Below are 23714 nucleotides of genomic sequence, written 5' to 3' on the forward strand. Positions count from 1 at the left end.
TAGTATTTTCATCTGAAAAATGAAGTGAATTTTAATACCTCTTCCCAATTCTAAGTCTATGATCTTGTCCAAATGTGCTTCTGGAGTAGGCAGTAGGGTCCCACTCAATGGAAATCTTTTAAATCTATGATGATCTTAAGCTATATCAAAAAAGGTTGATATTCATTCTAGGAGATGATAGGAAAGACAGCAGGTTCAGAGATTCACATAAGTTAAACTCTTATTTTTGCAGATGAGTGACCCATGGTCACTTGGGTAATAAGTGACAGGTTCAGGATTAAGTTTCAACTCTTCTAAGAAGGAGAATGAACCAGGACAAAAATAAAGATTAAGTATGTGCAAAAGAGGGATAGTTAATGGAGAAAGGTCATGGGATGAAAAATGTAAGGAGGAAGGGGTTAGTTTTGGCAATGAGTACCATCTCAACACTTGAGATTTGAGGGAAAGAAAAGAAAAATGTTGAAGACAGAATGGCCTTGAGATGTTGGAGGAGGATCAGGATAAACAGTCCCAAAGTTCTCTGTAAAGAAGAAGAAGGTATATAGACCCAAAACTGAGGGGACATTGAGTCAAATGAAGGAAATGGAGCATTCCAGGCTTCATGCAGGGTGAGGCATGCATGATTTAAAAATTAAAAAGCCTCACTAAGAGTAATTTCTTTGACTCACTGAATTTTGGCTTCTTAATCTCTGGAAAATTCTTTCCATTTTGAACTCTAAATCGTCAAGCCAAAACAAGACATCATCTTGCCATTCAACTTAATTTTATCCATAACAGGTACCTGCAATCCCTCGAGAGATGACTGTGATCTAGCCAACAGTTGCTTTCTACCCTTTTCCTGAACTCACCTTATCTGTCCCTGGTAAACATTTTCCAACCCATGACAGCCCCTAATTTTTTTTAAATTTATTTTTAAATAATTTTTTTTATTTTTCCAAATACATAACAAAGATACTTTTCAACATTCACCTTTGCAAAACATAGTGCTTCAAATTTTTCTTCCCCCTCTCCCCAAGACAGCAATCTATGTAGATTGAACAATGCATTTCTTCTAAATATATTACTATATTCATCATGCTGTGCAAGAAAAATCAGATCAAAAAGAGGAAAAAAAGACACAAGAATAAAACAAAACAAAACAAAAAAACCCCAAGCAAACAAAAAAAGGTGAAAATACTATACTTTGATCTACATTCAATTTCATTCATTTTCTTTCTACATGTAGAGGGCTCTTTCCATTATAAATCTATTGTAATTGCCTGGAATTACCTCATTGTTGAAAAGAGCCAAGGTGGGGCAGCTAGGTAGTACAGTGGATACAGCACCAACTCTCAAGTCAGGAAGACCTGAGTTCAAATCTAGTGTCAGACACTTAACATTTCCTAGCTGTGTGACCTTGGGCAAGTCACTTAATCCCAATTGCCTCAAAAAAAAAAAAAAAAAAAAAAAAAAGAGCCAAGTCCATCACAGTTAATCCTCACATGAACTTATTGCTACTGTGTACAATGTTCTTTTGGTTCTACTCATTTCATTCAGCATCAATTCATGTAGGACTTTCCAGGACAGCCCCTAATTTGAAACACATGCCAGGCTCTACTCCAGGTGGGGCAAGATAGGAAGTGATATAAAGAGGAAGAGTAATGGGGCCTGAGGAATCAATTATTTTATTAGTATAGGGAACATGCAGGCAAGAAATCTCCCATTTTCACTGCAGGTAAGCATTTTCTCAACAATTTAAGAGCCTTGGAAACCACTGGAGGACTGAGAAATTAAAGGAGTTGCCTGGGGATACAGCCAATATGATTAGAGGCAAAATTTGAATCCAGATTTTCCTGCTTCCTGGGTCAACTCTCTATAAATTGTGCCATAATATTTCTCTAAGGAGAAAATAGGAAGTTTTGAAGAGCTTCTATGAATGGTATGATGTGAAGTAAAAGGACTGGTCCTTTAAAAGGAGAGAAGACAAATTTAAAATTCAGTCAACATGAGTATGTACAATAGGAATGGAGATGTTTGGAAGTAGGAATGTTTGGTGCAGCTAAAGGGCACAGTGGATAGAGGGCCAGACTTGGAGTCAGGAAGACTCATCTCCCTGAGTTCAAATCTAACCACTGAGACACTAGCTTTGTGACTCATGGCAAATCACTTAACTGTTTGCCTCAGTTTCCTGATCCATAAAATTAAGCTAGAGAAAGACATAGCAAATCACTCCAGTATCTTTGCCAAGAACATCCTGAAAAGGGATCACAACCAAAACAACTAAACCACAACATTTCAAGTTGAGGATTAATAGGGTAGGAACAGCAACAGGGTAAGTCAACAAGAAAAATAAATCATATCGAAATGGCTAACAAGGAAAGTACTAAAATAATCTGCCTGAAATTTGGACCATTTACTTCAATTTTATCAAGATTTAGAGGCAATGTAGTATCAAGTGCAAAGCTTCTTAAGCTGTGTATGGGGTCCTGTAACTGAACATAGGAGGGGGAAGGGATGATGCAAAAAATCTGACAAAAGTAAAAAATATCAAATATTCCACTAAGATCTAATTCTTTATGTAAAAAAAAAAAAATCCATCTCAGTGTGCAAATTTTCTTTCACCTTTAATAAATGGTAAAATTTCATGTGTACCAAATTATTGTTTTTCAATAAAATTTTATGATTTATTATCAGTAAATATTTGATTTGTATACCTCCACATACTTACCAAAGTAATTTTCCTAAAGTGCAGATCTGATCATATCTATTTTCTACTCAGCAGAACTTCCTGTGGTTCCCTATTACTTCTTATATTAAATATAAACTTCTCTGTATTTAAAGCTTTTAAGAGTCTGGTCCCAACATAACTTTCAAGCTTTCTGATATTACTCCCTTTTCTTCAATGTATACTTCTCCCAAATTGGCTTTCATATTGATCCTCGACAGAACTATACAGAATACTATACAGAAACAGAACTAAAATATTCAAAACATTCAAAAATGCATCAAAATCAAAAATGAATTCAAAAATGAAAATTAAGATTTGATACTATCCCTTAAGTAATAAAGCAGAATGGACCCATATAGAAAACTTCCTTCCGAGCTGAAATCAGAGACAACTCATTTTGGCTTATTTTTGCTTTGTGGATGATGAATCTATTCAGAGAAACATGACTCCTCCTGGAAAGGCATTTATTGACTATCATGATCCATTACATTTTTTTAAGTTAATTTATTTAAAAGTTAAATAGAAAAAAAGAAGAAAAAATGCTGTGAACACAACAAAACATAAGAGAGGATTCAAAATATAAAATAAAATTCCATTCCAAGAAAGCTTATATAATAAACAGTACATTGTGTTCAGAGCTGTCCATCTTTGCTTCCTTGTAGGTGTTTTATTCTCTGCTGTGCACTTTTTATTTTCTTCCTTCTCTCACATGTCCTAAGAGACCCATTATTTAGTAATCGTATTTCATATCTTTCCATTTAAAAAAATTATCTACTTGATTATTAATTACACTGAACAAATTAAGTAGCTGATCAATTACTAAAATATTATTTTCAAAGATTAAAAAAATAAAAGCCATATTCAATTCTTGTCACTCTTAACAAATTGTGATTATCATTGAAAATAGAGCATTTTTTGCAAGGAGAATAATTTGGAAAGAGGAAAAGAAAAGAATGGCAGAGAGGAGGGAAAAAGAAGGGAAAGAAGGCAAAAGGTGAAGAGAGAAGAAAAGGAGGAAAAGGGCACAGAAAGAAGGGGAGGGGAAAAAAAAAGAGGAAAGGAGAGAGAGAATGGGAAAGGAACAGGAAATCAGTGGGTCTTTTCAAATCCTTATCAGAAAAGCTTAATAAAGTAGAGCGAAGCTTTTTAAAATTTTCTTCTCCACAACAGTTTATGCAGTACATCAATCCTCAGTAGAAAGAAAGCTTCTTGAAGCCAGGGAAAGTATTTCTTTTTGTCTTTGCATGGTCTCAAGACATGCACATAGCAGACCCTCAAAGGCAGGTTGGACTGAAATTGAATGTGTGGGTGGGTTGTTCCCTACTTATTTAAAAGCAGCTTTAATTAATAAATTGCAGCCAACTGGGAAACTGGCCCACTGGCAGATTGGCGAGCCCAAATTCTGGGAAACGTTTATGATCATTCAAAACCGTTAAGCCTGTTGGCTGAGACTTCAGATAAGTGGGGATAAAACGAACTCCAAATGGAAACTATTCCTGGCTTTTTAATTCTTCAAACTCAGCTTCTCCAAGACAGTATTTATTTATTTTTGTAAATAAGGATATTCAAGGAGCTTATCACAAAAGGAAATAACTTCCCCTTTTTTTGAAATTAGGCTAGCAGTCATTTGGTTTCGGATCTGCTAATAGTGGTATCTGGATAAATGCAGCCTAGGTAGATGGTGCTGGGTGGGGGAGGAGAGGAGGACCAAACCATTCTTCAAAAGGTCAGTTTTTATTTTCCTCCTAGAACACTAGCCAAGGAATTTAAGGACCTCAGATACTATCTAATTTAATTCAACACCTTGTTCTACAAATGAGGAAGCCTAGAGAGATTAAGGGATCCACCTAAAAAACACCCATGATAGAAACTGGATATTGGTCTTTCAAGATAATACCCCATAACAGTAATAGCTGCCATGTATAAAGTGTTTTACAGTCATCTTTTTTTATCCTCACAATAACCTTGAGACATAGATGTTCTTACTTAATCCACTTAACAAATGAGGAAACTAAAGCAGAGAGGGCAGTAAGTGACTTGCCCAGGATCATGCAGCTAGTAAGTATCTGAGTCTGAATTGGTACTAAGTTCTCTATCCACTGCACCTCCTAGCCACCCACCCCCTAAACAGTGTGATTGGAACTTTCACAAAATGCTTTCACAAAGCAGTCTCTACCACTATAATAGGGTAAGGTTTATAGCATGGGGCTGGTTTAGCTGATTATGCTGTTGAAACCCTATTATTATCTTTCCCTTCTCACTCACATTCCTTCCTATGTTTCTGGTGGATTTTGTGGCTTATGGGCACAACAAAATCTCCTTGCTGAAACAGGGTACTTTCTTTCCTGTGGCCTCAGAGATAAATGAAAGATTTTTCTCTCTCTCTCTCTCTATATATATATATTCTCCCCCTCCCCACCTTAGTATTCTCCCACCTCCAAGCAGAGCTCATAATTTATTATGAAATGCTTAGGTATTTACTTCCATAAAGGCATTTCTGTTTACCTTACAATGGGCACAGAATTGAATATTTACATCTTACTACTTAGATCCTTTTAGGGCTGTGCAATGATCATTTCTCACTTTCTTATGTAAGGAATTGGTTCCCCATCCCATACACACACAAACTCGCCCTGATGAGTTAAAACTATAAACACCATACTTTCTAATCCCATTCGAATGTTTACTTATAATTTGTTTGGACTTGTACTTTCAATAACGTGGGGAACTCCCAGTGTGGAAGGTATTTCCACAGATGCACTATTGCTAACTTCCTGTTGGTCGGTTGTTTTTTGTCCATTGCTTTGGAAGAGGATCCATGATATTAGGAGGATAGTGGCTTGACATGCAAGTGAATTGGATCTGGGTGAGACAGAACTGTGTAGTCACCAGTTTCACTCTCTCTTCCAGTTCAGTGGCAAGAGATCACCATTCACTAACTTTTAATTTTTTGTATGTTACCTGAGCCAATAAGGAATTGTGATTTATCTAAATTATTACAACTAGTGTGTGCCAGCAGCAGAACCTGAACTCAGATCTTCCTATCTTAGGCTGATTGGCTCCCTCCCCAAGGCAGGTGGTTCAGTGGTTAGAGCACTGAGCCTAGAGTCACAAAGACCCGAGTATAAATCTGGCCTCCCTATAGTAGAGGATGAAGATTCCAGGAGTCCTGAAATGCAACAAATCTGACAATCCCCTCTTTCCTTTCTGTAGTCCAAACCTAGTTTGACATTGTGTGACCCTAGGCAGGTCATTTAACCCTTGTTTTCCTCAATCCACTAGAGAAGGAACTGGCCACCAAAACTGCTCAAATATGGTCCACAGATTCACAAAAAGTCACACATGATTAAACAAATTAAACAAACATGATTAAGCAACAACTATCTCTTATAATGTCTCTCTTGATATTTTCAAATGAATAGAATTATTGTTATTGATGATATTAATATTACATATTATAATCATACATTATCACATATGATGTGCTTAATATAATTATATTACATTATGATATTATTATTTAATAATTAATAATGACTGACCATAAGTTACTGAAGAAAAGGATACAAAACAACCTTTTGTTTGTATCCCCAATATTTATCACAATTCCTGGCACAAAGTAAACAAATGTTAAATGCTTATTGGTTGATTTTAAGATTGTCAAAGAACTTTACATACATTACTTTATTTGTGTTGCACAACAGTCACATGAGGGAGGTAATACAAGTATTATGATGTTCATTCTACAGATGAGAAAACTGAGGTGAGAGAAATAAAATGTAGCTTCCCAATGTCAGAATCTGAACTCGGGTCTCGCTATCTCCTGGTTCATTAGTCTATTCACAAGGCCATGCTATCTTTATTATTTTTACATTAGCTAATTATACTTTTTGCACTTCAGAAAGGTGAAGCAATAAATAAAACAGCATGAGTTTCCTGAAGGAATGCAATCTCATATGCTCTTGTGACTGCCATAACTCTCTCGGAAAAGATTATGATCTAAAGCCATGATCTTAATGATCTTATGATCTTAATCCACCCACCCATGTATTTTAGTCCGTTAACACATTGGCATTTAAGTTCTAGAATTTGTAGCAGATAAAACAACAGAGTAGACAAACCCTATTAACAGAAAGCCAGATTTGTCCTGTATGCCTGGAAGACAGAAAAACCAGTTTCGACTAGTATACTAAGCACTGAACTACCCTCTTTTTAATTAACTGAAGTCAATGATTTGCAAATAGCCCAAACCCAAGTGAACTAGCTATTCTGCTCCAGAGAAGAAAAAGAATATACTAATCTCAAGGATCCCAAGACTATGGGGTGTTAAATGATCTTAAAATCCTTGGATTTGGAAGGACCCTTAGGAGTCTTCTTGTCCAACACCCTGATAATGAAGATCTCTCTTAACTAGAGACAGCAAGTAACTGAAAGTCACATAGACAACAATATATTTCTTTACTCAAGGCTCTTAAAAACCTGGCCATTTCTTGGAAAAGGGAATGATGTTCCATTTTCTACAATACTCTCTGGTTGTCACTGATTTAATTTGCAGCTTTCATCAGTAATACAGGAAGTATTTGAACACAAGTCTTCTATTAATGGTTCAATAACCTTTCCATGAGTTCCATTAATGTAATTTAATTTTCCTTTATGCATCAAAAAGTATGCATTTGCTGTTGGTTTCTACATTTTTTTTCTTTCTCTTCTAGAGACTGGACAGATTGAAACAGCTTTAGAAACATTAGCTCCTTGGAATAATGTGATGTTATCTCTTATATAACTAAAAAAAAAAAAAAAAAAAAAAAAAGATTTACCAATTGACTAAGGGCACAAAGATAATTCCAGGGGTGGATTGAAGTTGAGGTTTGTGCTGTATCAACTGTCCTCAATTGAAGAAATTTGTCTAAGATTCTTAAAGATCTGGCCATTTTTATGAAAAGAGAAATCTGTTTTCATTTCTACATCTCTACTTGATTACTATTTATTTATTTCCTTTAAATCTTTTCTTGGTCTAGGTAGGGGTAATGGAAGGAAGACAAGGATTCTGACTCTTGAGAATTCCTAACTCTTGTGATCTTGGGCATGTAACTAGACTTTGGTTTCCTACTTGGTGAAAGGAATGAGGCTGCTCTAGCTGGCTACTAAGTCACCTTCCTGTCCTATGGAAAGTATTGGCTGCTAAGTGGTAAATCTATTGGGACCCTCCTCTCTCTCTCTCTCTCTCTCTCTCTCTCTCTCTTCTCTCTCTTCTCTCTTCTCTCTCTTTATATATATATGTATATATATATAGGCAAAGGTACTTAGAGGGAGGAGGGAGGAGGAGGAGGATTAAATATCACTTAATAACTATGATATACAGTGACACAAAGTCTTCATGTTTAATGAAATGTCACCAACATCCATAGTGCTAGGTTTGATTAAAAATATTTTGGGTATTTCCATTGAAAGTGACTAATCCAACAGACCCTTAATAAATCAAGATTAAACTAAATATTAAATTTTATTACTAAAAAATTAGTTTAAACATATTTGAGGAAATAGTCACTTCCAAAGACTAGCTATGTAAGCTGGCCAACTAAAATAGGAGCTTTCAAAGATTGTGAGAAAAGCAATTTAAAAATAGACAGCACACTGCAACAGAAGGTTAGAATGGGCCACCTAAAATACAGGAAGTGGCGTTCTAAAACCTGAGCAGTAGGGAACCTGATATATCAGCTGAAATGAGCCATGTGCTTTTAAAATGTCACGAGGACTAGCCTCACTTACTTCACCTTATATGCATTTCAAAGAGATCATTTTCTAAAGAAATTTAACGGGTCCTTTTTTTTTTTTTTTTTTCTAAATCAGATGAGCCAAATCACAAAGCATCATTTTGGGATGAAAAAGGTTGATTTAGAGAGTAGCTATCTAATTCAAAACCTGGAAAATAAGAGCTGGGGGTGAGGGAGTAGGTGGAAGGAAATCTGGTGCTATAAGCAGAATTCCATTTTCATTGTTCTCCAACTCTGAAAAGAACCAGAGGAAAATGATTTCAGATCTCTTCCTTGAAGACTAATTTTTGGTCATTATGATTTTATTAAATGTTATTGTACTTTAATTTTTTAAAATTAAGAAACATTTATTTTCTCTCTCCCCGCCCCCATCTCACTGAATAAGGAAAATAAAATCTTTTAAACAAATATATAAAATCAGGCAAAATAATTCTCATATTGGTTATGTCCAAAAATGTACAGCTCATTATGTATAGTGAATCTATCACTTGTCTGTCAGGAGGTGGGTAGCCTGTTTCATTTGTCCTCTAGAATCATAGTCGATTATTCTATTAGTTAGAACTCTTAAATCTTTCAAAGTTATCTGTCTTTACAATATTGTTATCATTGTACAACTTGTTCTCCTAGTTTTAACCACTTTTCTGTGCATCAGTTTGTACAAATCCTCCCAGTTTTTTCTGAAGTTATTCTCTTTATCATTTCTTATGGCACAATAATATTTCCCTATATTCACATAACATAATTTGTTCAACCATTTCCCAATGAATGGGTCCTCTCTTATTTCTAGGTCTTTGACACTTTTTAAAAGGGCTGTTATAAATGTTTTTGTAAATGTAGATTCTTTTTTTATTCTTTTTGTTTTTTTTGGAGGGGGGAATGGAGGGGACATATAGTTCTTAGTAGTAGCATCTCTAATCAGCATGTATATATATATATATATATATAATTTGGTGACTTTTTGTACATAGTTTCAAATTACTTTCCAGAAAGGCTGGACCTATTTCTGATTCTACTAACAGTTCTTTAATGTACCTTTTACATAGTAGTGCCAATATTTGTTATTATCACCAATCCAGTAAGTTTGAGTTAGAATGTCAGAGTTAGCTTTATTCGGTATTTCTCTATCACCAATCAGAAGCATTTTGAAAATAAGGCTGTGCTCCTCATTTCTCCATTCAGATTAGTTTATTGTTTCACTTCCTATGTATATTGTACATTGTTGCAAAATTCTGTGTTATTTTCCTAGTTCTGCTTACTTCACTTTATATCAGTTCTTGTAAGTTTTTACATATTTCTCTGTGTTCATTATATACAGTATTTCTTTTACTGAATAGTAATAATTCATTACATTCACATATTTCAGTTTGTTCAACTATTCTCGTTAATGACCATTTACTTTATTTCCAGGTCTTTGCTATTAAAAAGTTGTGCTTTAAATATTTTGGTATAGATGAGTCCTTTATTTTTTTTTTTAACATTGATTTTCTTAGGACTTAGGCCCTAGCACTAGAATCTCTAGTTCAAAATGTTTGGAACATTTATTCCCTCTATTTTCAAAATTCTAGATTGCTTTCCAGAACAACTCCACCAACAATGCAGTGATATGGGATACATATGACTTGTTGATACAATTCAATTCTTCAACTATTGTGTATCATATCACTAAGATGACACCTAGGTATGTCTATACAAATTTTAGCTATGTAGTCATGAGGGTTTAGATAAGAAGTATAGATCTTGGATGATAATCCCTGACATGTAAGGAAGGGTAAAGATGTATTAAAACAGAAAGAACTAACTTTGATGTCAGAGTAGCTGGATTTTGATTCTGATATTTGCAACTCATGTGACTTTGGACAAGTCCCCAGAACTCCTAGGATCTCACAGTTTCTTCAGTAAAATAAAGGAGTTCCTGAGGTGCCACTATACATCTCTCAGATTGGCTAAAATGACCAGAAAAGATAATGATAAATGTTGGAGGGGATGTGGGAAAACTGGGACACTAATACATTGTTGGTGGAGCTGTGAACTGATTCAACTATTCTGGAGAGCAATCTGTAACTATACCCAAAGGGCTATCAAACTGTACATGCCCTTTGACCCAGCAGTATTTCTATTAGATTCTAAAGAGATCATAAAGGAGGGAAAAGGACCCACATGTGCAAAAATGTTTGTGGCAGCCCTTTGTGTAGTGACAAAAAACCCTGAAAACTGAGTAAACGCCTATCAGTTGGAGAATGGCTGAACACGTTATGATATATGAATGTTATGGAATATTATTGTTCTATAAGAAATGATCAGCAGGATAATTTCAGAGAGGCCTGGAGAGACCTACATGAACTGATGCTAAGTGAAAGGAGCAGAAACAGATCATATACATGACAACAGCAAGATTATACGATAATCATTTCTGATGGACCTGACTCTCGTCAACAATGAGATGATTCAGACCATTTCCAATGGTCTTGTGATGAAGAAAGCCATCTGCACTTAGAGAGAACAGTGGGAATTGAATGTGTACCACAATATAGTATTCTCACTCTTTTTGTTGTTGTTTTCTTCAATTTTGTTTTCTTTCTCATTTTTTTTCCTTTTTGATCTTATTTTTCTTGTGCAGCATGATATTTGCAGAAATATGTATGAAGGAATTGCATGTGTTTAACATATATTGGATCACTTGCCAACTGGGGGAAGGTTGGGAGGAAGGGAGGGAAAAAAATTAGAACACAGGGTTTTGTAGAGGTGAATGGCAAAAATTATCCATGCATATATTTTGAAAAAACAAAGTTTTAATTTTAAAAAATTGAAGGAGTTAGAAGAGAAAACTTCCAATACAATTTCTACATTTAAAACTATGAGCCATTAAAGCAGAATCCGTAGAAATCGGCACTTTATTGGCTATGGGGAAACAAAATTGTGGAGAAACAAGAGTCAACAGTGACTAAAGTTTGCTGTCTTAATGATCTGAAAAAGGACAATGAAGAATGCCTATATGAATCACAATGGAGGATGAAAAGAATCAGCTGGAGAACTAGGAGAGAGCTACGTCAAGAAAGCTTAGAACAATGCAGTATTTCAAGGATGGGTTAATCCATAGCAAAATTGATTCTTTTCTGAAGGCAAACAAGGCAATCTTTCCTCTCCATCCTTACCTACTCTTAAGCACGGAATGAGTGTTGCCTCAGACAAACAGTCTTGGGAAAGACTTTTAATTTTGAAATGTCAAGGTGTCTCACTGAATTTGGGGCTATCTCTTGTTATCCTGATCTACATTTCATCACTGGACCCAGATGACTCTGGAGGAGAGGGTGAAGCTGATGACTTTGCAGAACTCTGTCTTCCTTAATCCAAATCACTTGCAAGTCAAGACATCACCTTCATGATGTCATTGATCTTCTTCCAGAACGAAGGAGGGACAACAACAAATCAATAATGCCAAATGGAGTAGAAAAGTCAAGGAGAATGTGAACCAAGAATACAAAGATTAAGGTGCTAATTTGTTAACTGGAGTGAATTGATGGCCTTAGAGAGAATTCAATTCAATTCTACCCCTCCCCCTAAAAAAGAATTTTACAAACATTTATTAAGTTCAAGGCATTGTTATAGGTGCTGAGGATACAAATACAAAGCATGAACTAGACTCTGATGTCAAAGAGAAGACTTTTTATTGGGGAAGAAGGGATTAGTAAAAGGCAAAGTCAAATTGTAATTTTGAGTCCTAGAAAGTGCTAACAAATAGGAATGAGGAAGGGAAAGGGGAGCTGAACAGAAACATCTCATTTGGATCTAAATTCAATCTCAGTCTCAGACATTTATTATCTAAGTGACCCTGGGCAAATCACTTAATCCTAATAGAAGAAGAGGAAGAGAGGGGAGAAAAGTAAAAGGAAGAGGAGGAAAAAAGAGGAGAAAGGAGGAAGAAGAGGAGAGAAAGCTGTTCTTTAAAATAAGTCAATAAATTCCAAGAAGCATTTTTTACAAGGAGGACGGCAGCCAGATTTCAGGGGATGTTAAGTAATGAATGGGTGGTGTCAAATGCAAGCAGTAACATCCTCAGTTCACAGAGTTTTCGAGTGATAATAGCTTGAGCTGGCAGCAGGGTCATGGGAGAATTGTATTGTGTTTTGTTTTGCTTTCTTTAGGATAACACCTGGGCAAGTTTCAAGGATCAGAATAAGAAACCTATAGAAAGGAAGAGATTGAAGATAGAGAGGGAGGAAAGCACTATCAGAGAATGAATGAAATTATATCACCAAGACAAGTAGACTATCTCCTATCTGTACAGTTTTGTTTGCAGGCTACCTAGGAGCCAGATTAGTTCATTTCAGAGCTCACCTCCTTCCTTAAGGGTGGCCACTGGACAATGAAGTATTAATATCATAGTAATGTAAAGAGATTATTATCCTGCAGCATAAGAGGGAACGTGCATATCTGTGAAAGTAGAGATCCAGAAGAGGAACACAGCAATGCTAAAGAGATATTATTTGATTTGCCTAAGGTCACTCAACAAACTTTTAGAGATCAATTCCCTTCTCCCCTTCCCTCCTCCCTCACTCCCTGCTCATTACAAAAATACAAAACACAATGCAATACAAAAATAGTCAAATTAAATAGGACGGAAAGATGAGAGATATTTATTTCACTGTGGCCTGACTGTGTGACTTTCGTATCCCATGGGACATGCAATTACATGAACCCTGATCTTTCACTAAGATGACCTCCACTTAACAGAAAGGATCTTCTCAGTCTCATTTCCATTAACATTGCTAGAACTTAAGGCCAGGTCCAGTTATCTTTTCACAATAGTGGAAAAAGCCTCCGTGGAAGCCCACTAGTGAATGGGACTTGGACAACTGATCTCCTTGGACAATTCAAAAGTGCTTTCTTCATAATGAACACTGCTAGTAAAGATAAATAGGCAGTTCAATTAATCTAACTTGCTTGACTATAGGTTCAAGTACCAAAAGCCCAGGAGCCCCAGCTCATTCACTGTGTGGTCTTTCGCAATGGTGAAGATTTTTCAAGTATGACTCAAAGCTTCTAATCTACTGAATCTAACTATTAAAGCTCAGTGCTTTGTTTGACGGTTTGTCTTCTGCTTGTTTTTATTTTTGTTTTATACACACTAAGCATCTGAATTGCCGGCAGGAGGAATGGGAATGCCCAGGGCATGTCACACACTCTACACTCTTATCTTGCATTTATAATTTCTCCCCAGTGCTTCAATACTGGAAGGAGCCAAGAACTATAAGACTGTACTATCCTAGGATCTAAAAGGATTCTTTATGGAGGAAAAAGAAGAGTCCAAAGACTTTGGATGTCCCTGAGACCTTTTCAGGTTTCCAAGGTCAAAACTACTTTCATGATAATTTTTTTTCAGTCTTGTCTGATTCTGAGATCCCATTTAGGATTTTTTTTTTTTCTGGCAAAGATATTCTGATTCATTTTACATATGAAGAAACTGAGGCAAACTGGTTAAGTAACTTTACCAGGATTAAATAGCTAATAAACATCTAAGACTAGATCTGATCTCACAAACATGGGTCTTTCCAACTTTAGGCTATGCCCTCTACTTCACCCAAATTGCCGCTTTTTTTTGGCGAATTTAAGTGACTTGCCCAAAGTCACATAGCTAAGTGTCAAGTCTGAGATGGCATCTAAACTCAGGTCCTCCTGACTCTAGGGCTGATGCTTCATCCATTATGCTACCTAGCTGCCCCAATACCTTTTTATAATAATGCTAAAATGTTATTTCCCTTTAAAAATGATTCTGCCCTGCCCCCTTCTAACTATCTATCTGGGGGAGACCAGATTTTTTTTTTCATTTACTTCAACCAAGTCAATATATCACAACAGATTGAAGGCAGAAGCAGATGAGAATCCAACTGTCTTCTAATAAGGCAGATATTAAAGAGATTTCAAAAATATGTAGGGCAATGTCACTCTTTTCACTATTTTTTTGGCTTTAGAAAAGTTATTTTTCATAGAAATGTGTTGTTTATGTTAACCGGTGATGGATTAGTTATTCTTAAATGAATTTTTAAAATATATCAGTTTTACTTTCTAATATGGTATATTTTGATATATTCCACATTAAAAAACGGTTCTTTAGGTCTTCAATGATTTAAGAGTATAAAAGGGTCCTGAGACACAAATTGAAATGCTGCTGTTTTAGAGATTAAAAAGCACAGACCCTATGACTGGCTCAAGGTCACAACTGGGTAAGAAAGCCAAGTCCAGTGTCCCAGCTTCCTTACACTCAGTGTTTTTTTTTTTCCTACTCATTCATTACTAATGCAAAAATAGCCAAATTAGATGACATGGAAAGATGAGAGACATTCATTTCCCAATGATTTGTCTATATGTCTATCTCACCCTATGAAAGGAGTAGATATACAAATCCCGATCCTTCATTAAGAGGGCATTCAGATAATAGAACTGGTTCCCTTGGTCCTATTTCCATTAACCTATGCTTGTTCAGAGTAAGGGCACCAAGAAAGTAAAGCATTGAAGCATCTAGGTGGCACAGTGGATAGAGCACCAACCTTGTAGTCAAGAGAAGCTGAGTTCAAATCTGCCCTCAGATACTTCCTAGCTGGATGACCCTGGACAAATCACTTAATCCCAATTGTCTCAGGAAAAAAAAAAGTATAGCATCAAAAACTAGCTAATAATAGAGTCAGTGTATTGTTGTTCAATTGTTTCAGTCATAACTGACTCTTTGTGACCCATTTGGGGTTTTCTTGGCAAAAATATTGGAGTGATTTGCCATTTCTTTTAGTTCATTTTACAGATGAGAAAACTGAGGTAAACAGAGTTAAACAGTTTATCCAGGATGACATAGCTAGTTAAGCGTCTAAGGCTATATTTAAACTCAGGTCTTCTTGACTCTAAGACCAGGGATTTATCTACTGTACCATCTAGATGAACAGCCATCCCACCATCTAAATGAACATTGGCTTCAGAGTCAAAGGACCTGAGTTCAAATTTCTCCTTATATTTGGATATTTGTATCCTCTATCATATTAGGGAGGACATTCTTGGATCTCACATTACCAATTGTAGGATGGAGAGGTTGGTTTCAAGGGCTTCTGAGATCTCCTTTTACTCTGTGGCTACAATCCTTAAAATTTCCACAAATAATCTTGAGTTTGTTTGATTATTAATTGCTTGCTCATTAAGCTGATGAATATTTTGGATACACAATCTTCTCTCTCCATGTCCCTCTATATCATAATACAAATTATTCAAATAACAGCATTCTGGAAATCCTAGCATTCTCTAAATCCCATCCCTGAGTTGGTACCTCCATTCGGAAGATATCATTTCCTTTGGGATATCTAGGTTATGTAAGGATTTATTTTCATCTTCTCCCTAAATAATATTTTTGGGTCATGACGGTCGAATGTACAACAGTTCTACCAAGAATAGTATCACACATATAGAGGTGAAAAGGACCCCAGAGAGTATTTAGTCTAATGACCTCATTTAACAGTTTAAGAAACTGAGGCCCAGACAGGGTAAAAGACTTCCCCCAAAGTCACACAGGGAATAATCAACCAAACCAAGACTTAATTAGAGTCTCAGGAAGCCAAGTCCAATTCTTTTTTTACTGCATGTTATCAACCTATCAGAGTTTTTTTTTTTTTTTTTTCTGTAATGGAGATATTAAAAATTGAAAATAAAATAAAATGGAAACATTAGAGTTGTTCAAATTTAAGTTGTAATGAATTAAAGAATATGGAATTTGAATCAATATATTGAATCCTGTCTGTGGTCCAGGAACACATTACAAAATGTGCTGACCTTCAAACAATAAGTTTGGAGGATTGGATCTGAGCCTTACATGGCAAGACATGGTGAGGAAACCCTCTTGTCTTGAACTAATCTCATGAGGCCCAGAGGAATCCAGTGACTTGTCCAATGTACTATGAGAAGTAAATGACAACACTGAGTTTCAGCCCCAGTATTTTTTCTATATTATAATGCTTCCCCCCCCCCTCAGTTCAAATGAAAATTATTAACTGTCTCTATCAAGAAACTATACTAGCACGGTGGAGATGAAGATAGATATGACACAATCTCCAATTATTACTCAGAGGAAAGAACAATGGACTTGGAACCAGAAACTGAGTTGAAATCACTACTGAAGATCTATATGACTGAGCAAGCAGTTAATACTCACGAACTTCACTGCATTAATCTCTAATATGGGAATGTCTTTACTTGTAAGGACAAAGAGGTCAGTGTAAGTCAATAATCATTATGAGTGGTCATTTATACTGTCCGTGGCAGCATCCTAGGTATTATGGAAGAAACAAAAGAATTAAAGTATAGGTAGCAAAATGAAGAGAGTGCCTGGAGTTGGGAAGATTCATCTTCATAAATTTAAATCCAATCTCAGACACTTACTGTGTGACCCAAGTCACACTTAATCCTGTTTGCACACACAGCAAGTCACTTAACCCTGTTTGCCTCAGTTTTCTCATCTGTAAAATAACCTAGAGAAGCAAAAGGCAAAACACTCCAGTATTTTTACCAAGAAAATGCCAAATGGGACATGACTGAAAGGGGTAATCAGTAACAACACATAAAGGCACAACAGTAATCTACATTTTTATAGGACTTTGAGGTTTGCAAAGTACTTTTCCTTACTACAATCTAATGAATTAAGTAGCCCAATCTAGTTACACATTTTTAATTAATTTTATTCCCTCCCATTATATATAACATTTTTTCCTTAACATTTCCCTTTCTGAGTCACAAATTCTCTCTCCTGCCTTTACCTCCTTCCCTCATTGAGAAATCAATCAATTTGGTATAGGTTATACATGTGTGGTCATGCAAGACATATTTCCACATTAGTTATGTTGTGAAAGAAAACAAACAAAAACATAAGAAAATGTTTTTTTAAAAAAAAGTATGCTTTGACCTGCATTCACTCTATCAGTTGTTTGGAGATGGAAAACATTTTTCATCTTAAGTCCTTCAGAATTGTCTTAGATCATCACACAAGCATTTATTAAGCAACTATCAAGTTCAAGGCATCATGGTAGGTGCTGGGATTCCAAAAGTAAAGGTAAAATAGTGCCTATCCTCAAAGAGCTTATACTTTACTGGAAGAGTGTGTGTGTGTGTGTGTGTGTCTAAATACAAGAAAATTCAAAGAAGGAGAGAACTGTATCAACTGATGGGCAGAGGAGGTGCAGATTAAGAAAGATTTTAACAAAAGGTATTCCCTGAGTTTGAAAGAAGTTGGAAATTCTCAAAAGCCAAGGTAAGGAAAGAATGCATTCCAAGCATAGGGATGTATTCAAAGGCAAACAGAAGAAATGTTATGTCCAAGGAAGAGACAGTCACATAGGTCAGTTTGACTGGACTATGGTGTGAATGATAGGGAAATAACAAGAAATTAATCTGGGAAAGTTAACAGAAGTTTATCCCTCTTTTACAGATGAAGCATCAGATAGCTAGGGTAGAGAACTAGGATTTAAATCTAGGTCTCTCACCTACACATCCTTGTTTTAAATGTCCATCTCCCCATCTTATCTGAGCTGAAAGTGCAGGGGCTTCTCAAAGGCTCAATCCCATTATTGATAGGCTCAGGAGTTTTGACCTGTTCTGTTTTCAACCTGGGTCCCTCTACAGAAAATCCAGTTCCCTTCCCCCAACCTTTTTAGCTTCACATTGAGATTAAATTTAGTATGAATGTTTAAATCAGTAAGTCAGTCCACAAGGATGATTGGAATATTTGACATCTACCAGTCTCAATGTCTCCTAGAAGCTATTTATTTTCTTTTTACCATTTAAATGGGCATTTCATCCATTAACAAACAAGTAACTACATAAGGCAGCATATGACTGGTGAGTCATGAACACCATATGAACTCAAGGGTTGACTCTGAGCTTTCTGGTAGAAATGAATTTTAAGTTTATGAGCAAGAGATAATCCCCGAGTTCTGTAGCTATAGAAATGAATTCAAAGAATCTATGAGAGAATCTAGACAAGATATTCCAGACCAGAACAAATAGAACTGGGATCAAGGAAAGGATATCTGAACAATAGTTAAAACACTACTATGGAGTGGAGGGTTTTGGGATGGCCAAGGGTAAGAGATGAGAATTAGGATGGGATCAGATTATTGAGAGCATTGAATTGATTTGACTGATTTTGGATTTCTATCCTCTAGATGATGGAAAACCAATACAGATTCCCAAACTAGATAACTACATGTTGAAAATGTTGTTTTAAGAAGATTTGAGGTAAGGGAGATTAGCAGCAGGAATAAAAGCTAACAAACTTTCCCAGCAGCCAAGAATTGAGGTACCAAGTCATAGGTCATGGATTTAGAGCTTGTTCTTGTTGTTTAAATCTATCTCTGTGACCCCATGATTAGTAGCACTCCAATGTTGTCCATGAGATTTTTTTTTTGTCAAAGAAACTGAAGTGATTTGACATTTCTTCATTCAGTGGATTAAGCAAATAGAAGTTAAATGACTTGCCATTAATTGTCTAAGGCTTAATTTGAACTCAAGTCTTTATGACTACAGATTCAGCACTCTATCCACTAAGACAGCTAGCTGCTTTCTAGCCAAATATAGGCTAAGTGACTTGTGCAGGGTCACACAGCTACTAAGTGTTTGAGGTCACATTTGAACTCAAATCTTCCTGACTCCAGATAAAGCACTCTAATCATTGAGCCACCTAATAGTCTCTAGATTTAGCTTAGAAGTCATCTAATTCCTCTCTCCCCATTTTCCCAAAAGAAAAAAAAAATGAGGCCTCAAATAATGAAATGATTTGTTTTTTAGTGAGGCAGTGACCATGTGAACAGAAGATCCAGTAGCTTTACAAATAAAAGTATTTCCTATGTTATTTTTGATCCAACTTTCTTTTACTTCTATTTTTCAAATTCCCTTAGAGCTTGGTTCAATTAAATTAATAAGGAATCTTTGAGTGCTCAAATAAGGGAGAATCAACTTCTGAGAGCCCTCAAGACTTTGAAATGATATGACAACTAATGGAAGAAATCCAGATGTATGTCACACAAATAACTATTACTATGACCAAATAATTATCTCTCAAGTGCCTACTGTTCAGAGTACTGGCCATCAATTCACATTTTCTTCCTTATGTTCTCATAAGAAGCTGACTATAAAAAGAAAAAAAAAAAAAGAAAACCCTTGAAAAAGTTAAAGGAAACCATTAGCTTTCTGGCAGCATTATGGTTCATAATCATTTAAATAGGACTAGTAATTACAGTTAGGTTTAAACACAGATGTTTTATATTAACAGGATGCTCACACCCTGTTATTTGGGAGTAGTATTCTGACAGATCATTTGCAAGAAGTGTTTCTAAGGTTGTCCTCCCAGGGATTGGGTTGTTAGAATTCAGGCTTTTCCTTAAAAACCTGTTTTGAGCCCTCCCTTCCCCATTTTATAGAATCTCAGTATACTGAGATTAAGGGTTATAAAGAGGGGACTTCCCCCAGATCACAAAATCACTCAATCTCCTAACTTCTAATTCAATTGTCTTTCCAGCTGAACACTTGTACTCTGAGAGAACGGTATCCATGAGTAGTTTTTTGATAGGGAGGCTATAGAAAATCTCAGGAGCATGACAAGTGCTAATATTCTGAAACAAAGGGAAGAGTCACCTACCCTTTTATTCCAGCTTTCAGTCTTACGGAATAGTTTGTTCTCTGCTATAACACCAGCATCCCACTAATTACCACTTTGGTGGTTGGTTTACCACCAACCACAGCCAATGTCAAAGGAAGTATGATCAGCACACATGAATTCAATTACCACTTCCAGGCTGCTAGGTCTACATTACTTGTCCAGGATCCTAAATAGTTCCTTAAAGTTACTTAAAACTCTCAAAAGAATTTAAAGTAATGGTTCATTTCAGTCTAGATGACACTTCTCAGGATACAGAGTTAACCATGGAACAAATCAACACACTTTCCACTAATAGATTAATTGATATTGTTTTTAGGTAACAGACACAAAGCAGGAACATGTGCTACACTAGTTACACAGTCAAACTTGGAGCTCTAGGAGTCCCCAAATCTTGGATCCATAAGAGAACAAATTTCACTACAACATTTACCAACTTGGAAATGATCAAAAGAAAAAAAATGGAGAGAAGGAGAGAGGGAAGAAGGAAAAGGGGAATAGAGAAAGGAAGGAAGGAAAGGAGGGAAGAAAGGAAGGAAGGAAAGGAGGGAAGAAAGGAAGGGGAAAAAGGAAAGAAGGAAAGAAGGAAAGAGGGAGGGAGGGAGGAAAGGAGGATGGAAGATGGGAAGGGAGCAGGGAAGGGAGGGAAGAACCAACTCAGCATAACTTAGATAATCAAGTGGTAAACTGCAGGTATGAAATGTTTTAATAATATTTCAAGTAACATGATTCAGCACAAATTCTACGCCAATCAAAAAATAGTCCAATGGGGATTAAAAATTACATAACCAATGCAGAAGAACTGTATAATTAATTATGGATAATTGTTAACCCTTCCCTAGTCATGACAGAGGAAAGGGTCATTATCTAACTGGGGTTAAAAAGGAAAATTCCAAAATTATGCAATCACAGACAGAAATAATTGCAAAGATACAAGGCTGGGAAAGGATTAAGATCAATTCCAAGTAGCAAAAGAGACCTCTATGGCCTCTGCCATCAGAGTCCTCAGAACCATTACAAAGATCATTCAAAAAATGTCCATCATGAAAAATAAATGGTTCTTTTCCCGGAGATTTGATACTTGAGATTATCTGGAAATGACTGCCTTGCAAGCATTTTTTTTTTTTGGAGGGGGGAGAGGGTATTCAGCAAGTGGCACAAGTTTTAATTAAGTCATTCAAAGATAAAGTTCAAATCAAGATAATAACGTTCAAATTTTTCATTTATTACTAACAAGCATTTATTAAACACTAAGGTAGATAAGAACAGGTTGGGGGTGAGAATAAGTGGAAAATAATTCCATATGAACCAAGGAATGGGCTATAAAAGATGTTCAGTAAGTGCTTGTTGAATGAATTAATGTGTTTAACTAAAGGAAAATGACCAATCCATGAATAAGACCAACTATATAGCATGTGTGTTAGCTGAGGGAAGGTGGGGGGTGTAGAAATATTTCTTTGTTTCAGTAATTAAATGGGACGCTAAACAAACTGGAAAGCATAACCATCTGCTTATGAGAATGCCTTAAAAAATGAAAACATATGCAGTAATGCTAATCACATTTCAAAGACAGATAGTTTCTGAAAATCACATTGGGAATCAGATTTTATAAAAATTTTGCACTTGAAAGATGGGAAAAAATTTTCTAGAATTTTAAACTCATAAATTGTATCTCCCCCTGCCCCCACCTGAATTTGCTTTGGGAAGGTAATTCATTACTCTGTAAAATAATTCTGTTGTATTCATGACATGAGAGTACATACAGGATAGGGAGAGAGAACAGACTTGTAATTTCATTTAGGGAGCTTTATAGAGTGAGTTAAGAGTACAGTGGACAGAATCAGGAAGGACTGAGTTCGTATCTGGCCCTGGACAAATCACTTAATTTCAGTCTGCCTCAATTTCCTTAACTGTAAAATGATAAACATAGGAGTACCTACATCTTGGGGTTTGATGGTTGCAAGATCAAGTAAATTAATATTATAAAATGTGTTTAGTTTCACAATTTCTAATTCCTAATTTGTTGGTCATTGTCTTTTATTCTCAAAGTGGCAAGGTACAGTGTGTCCAATTGTGACTGATCAGACTAATACAATCTTTGAAGGCTTTATCACAGGTCAGGCACAAATAGTTCACGTAAACATTTGGAATGGAGCTGTCCTAATGAAGTGGGCTCCAGCAAAGCATCTGTTTGTAATTAGGAGCAGGTGAAGAAAAACCAGTTATTGTTGCCCACCAGGACAGGTGTAGGGGGCTTGGGTTGTAGTAAACAGGACATGGTTAACCATAAACCCAAGTGCAAGGAGCTTGTGTCCTAGAAGACAGGATACCAGAAAGTTTGGATCTTGCTACATGTTTCTATTCCTTGTTTTTCTCAAAATTCAGCCAATGGTTAAGAAGTAAACATCTCTCTGGAGAGGATCTAATCATTAAGCATAGAGTAAACATCACCTCTTCTCTCTCTTCACCCCACCATCTTTCCCCATAACATACCCATCCAACTAGTCCCCTGATGCTGCTTGATCCCATCTTGCTTTATGTGACAATAAAGCCTTTTCCTTTGAGAAACCAGTCCAATATCCAGATAATTCTTATCTAATCAAACCTGGTCTCCCATTATACTAACACATAATGGATGCTTAACAAATGCTTATTCCCATTTATAATTTTCATACAAAGCTATTTTGGCAACTCAGAGTTACCTAGAGCAAACCTTCTTAAGTTATGTGTCTCAATCATGAGATCATGTAACTGAACATGGAGGTTATGGAAAATTGGGCAATAGTAAAGGATATCAAATGTTCCACCAAGATTTTAATTCTTTATGTAAAAATAAACAAGCATATCCATCTCATTAGTATATAAATCTACCTTCATTTTTAATAAATGATAAAGTGTAGGTATGCCAAAGAATTGGTTAGAAATAAATTTATGATTTTTGATCATTAAATGTTTGATTTATATACTTGTTTTATATAACCTACATACCCAGAGTCATTTAAAAATTTCTTAGGTAAAAAGAGATCATTAGTGAAAAAAGTTTAAGAAGCCCTAGCCTTTAAAGCACTAGCACTTAGAGTTTATGGGACTTGCCCAGTGTCACAGACTAGCACCTGGTCTTCCTGGATCTTGAAAGCAGCTCTCTATTCATTGTCACAATATCTAGACACTGTTAAATAAAGGAAGTTTAGGAAAAGACACTAGGTAAATGAATGAATGGACAAATAAATGTACAAATAAATAAATGCCAATAAATGAAGGAAAGGAGAAATAAATTTGCAAAATCTGTTCCATTAAATTTCTGAAAATTAGCAAAAATCTCAGTTACAGAGACTTTTACAGCAGGAAATGACTAAACACTTCACTTCTAGTGACTGCTGTTAAGATAACATGTAATGAATACATACCAAGAGTTCCATCCCAGGGACATACTTAAGATTTATCATATAGTCATTCGGAAGATTTGCCACCTGCAAACAGAGACAAAAGAAAAAGAAAAAAGAAAAGAAATACCATAAGAAAAGTCATACTCTTTATTTAGTCATCTCAACTT

General features: G+C 35.8%; 1 protein-coding gene across 3 annotated transcripts in view; it reads right to left on the reverse strand.

The window, feature by feature from the left end:
• The window catches only part of KITLG (KIT ligand), a 119487-nt gene that overhangs the window by 19867 nt on the left and 75906 nt on the right, over nucleotides 1–23714 (reverse strand). For all 3 annotated transcript variants that reach the window (XM_023504336.2, XM_031938816.1, XM_023504335.2), the window contains exon 3: nucleotides 23569–23631. In XM_023504336.2, the coding sequence (XP_023360104.1) occupies nucleotides 23569–23631 (63 nt within the window). The remainder of the gene's footprint in view (nucleotides 1–23568; nucleotides 23632–23714) is intronic.

This window comes from Sarcophilus harrisii, chromosome 5, assembly GCF_902635505.1.
Source record: "Sarcophilus harrisii chromosome 5, mSarHar1.11, whole genome shotgun sequence".
NCBI classification, from domain to species: domain Eukaryota; kingdom Metazoa; phylum Chordata; class Mammalia; order Dasyuromorphia; family Dasyuridae; genus Sarcophilus; species Sarcophilus harrisii.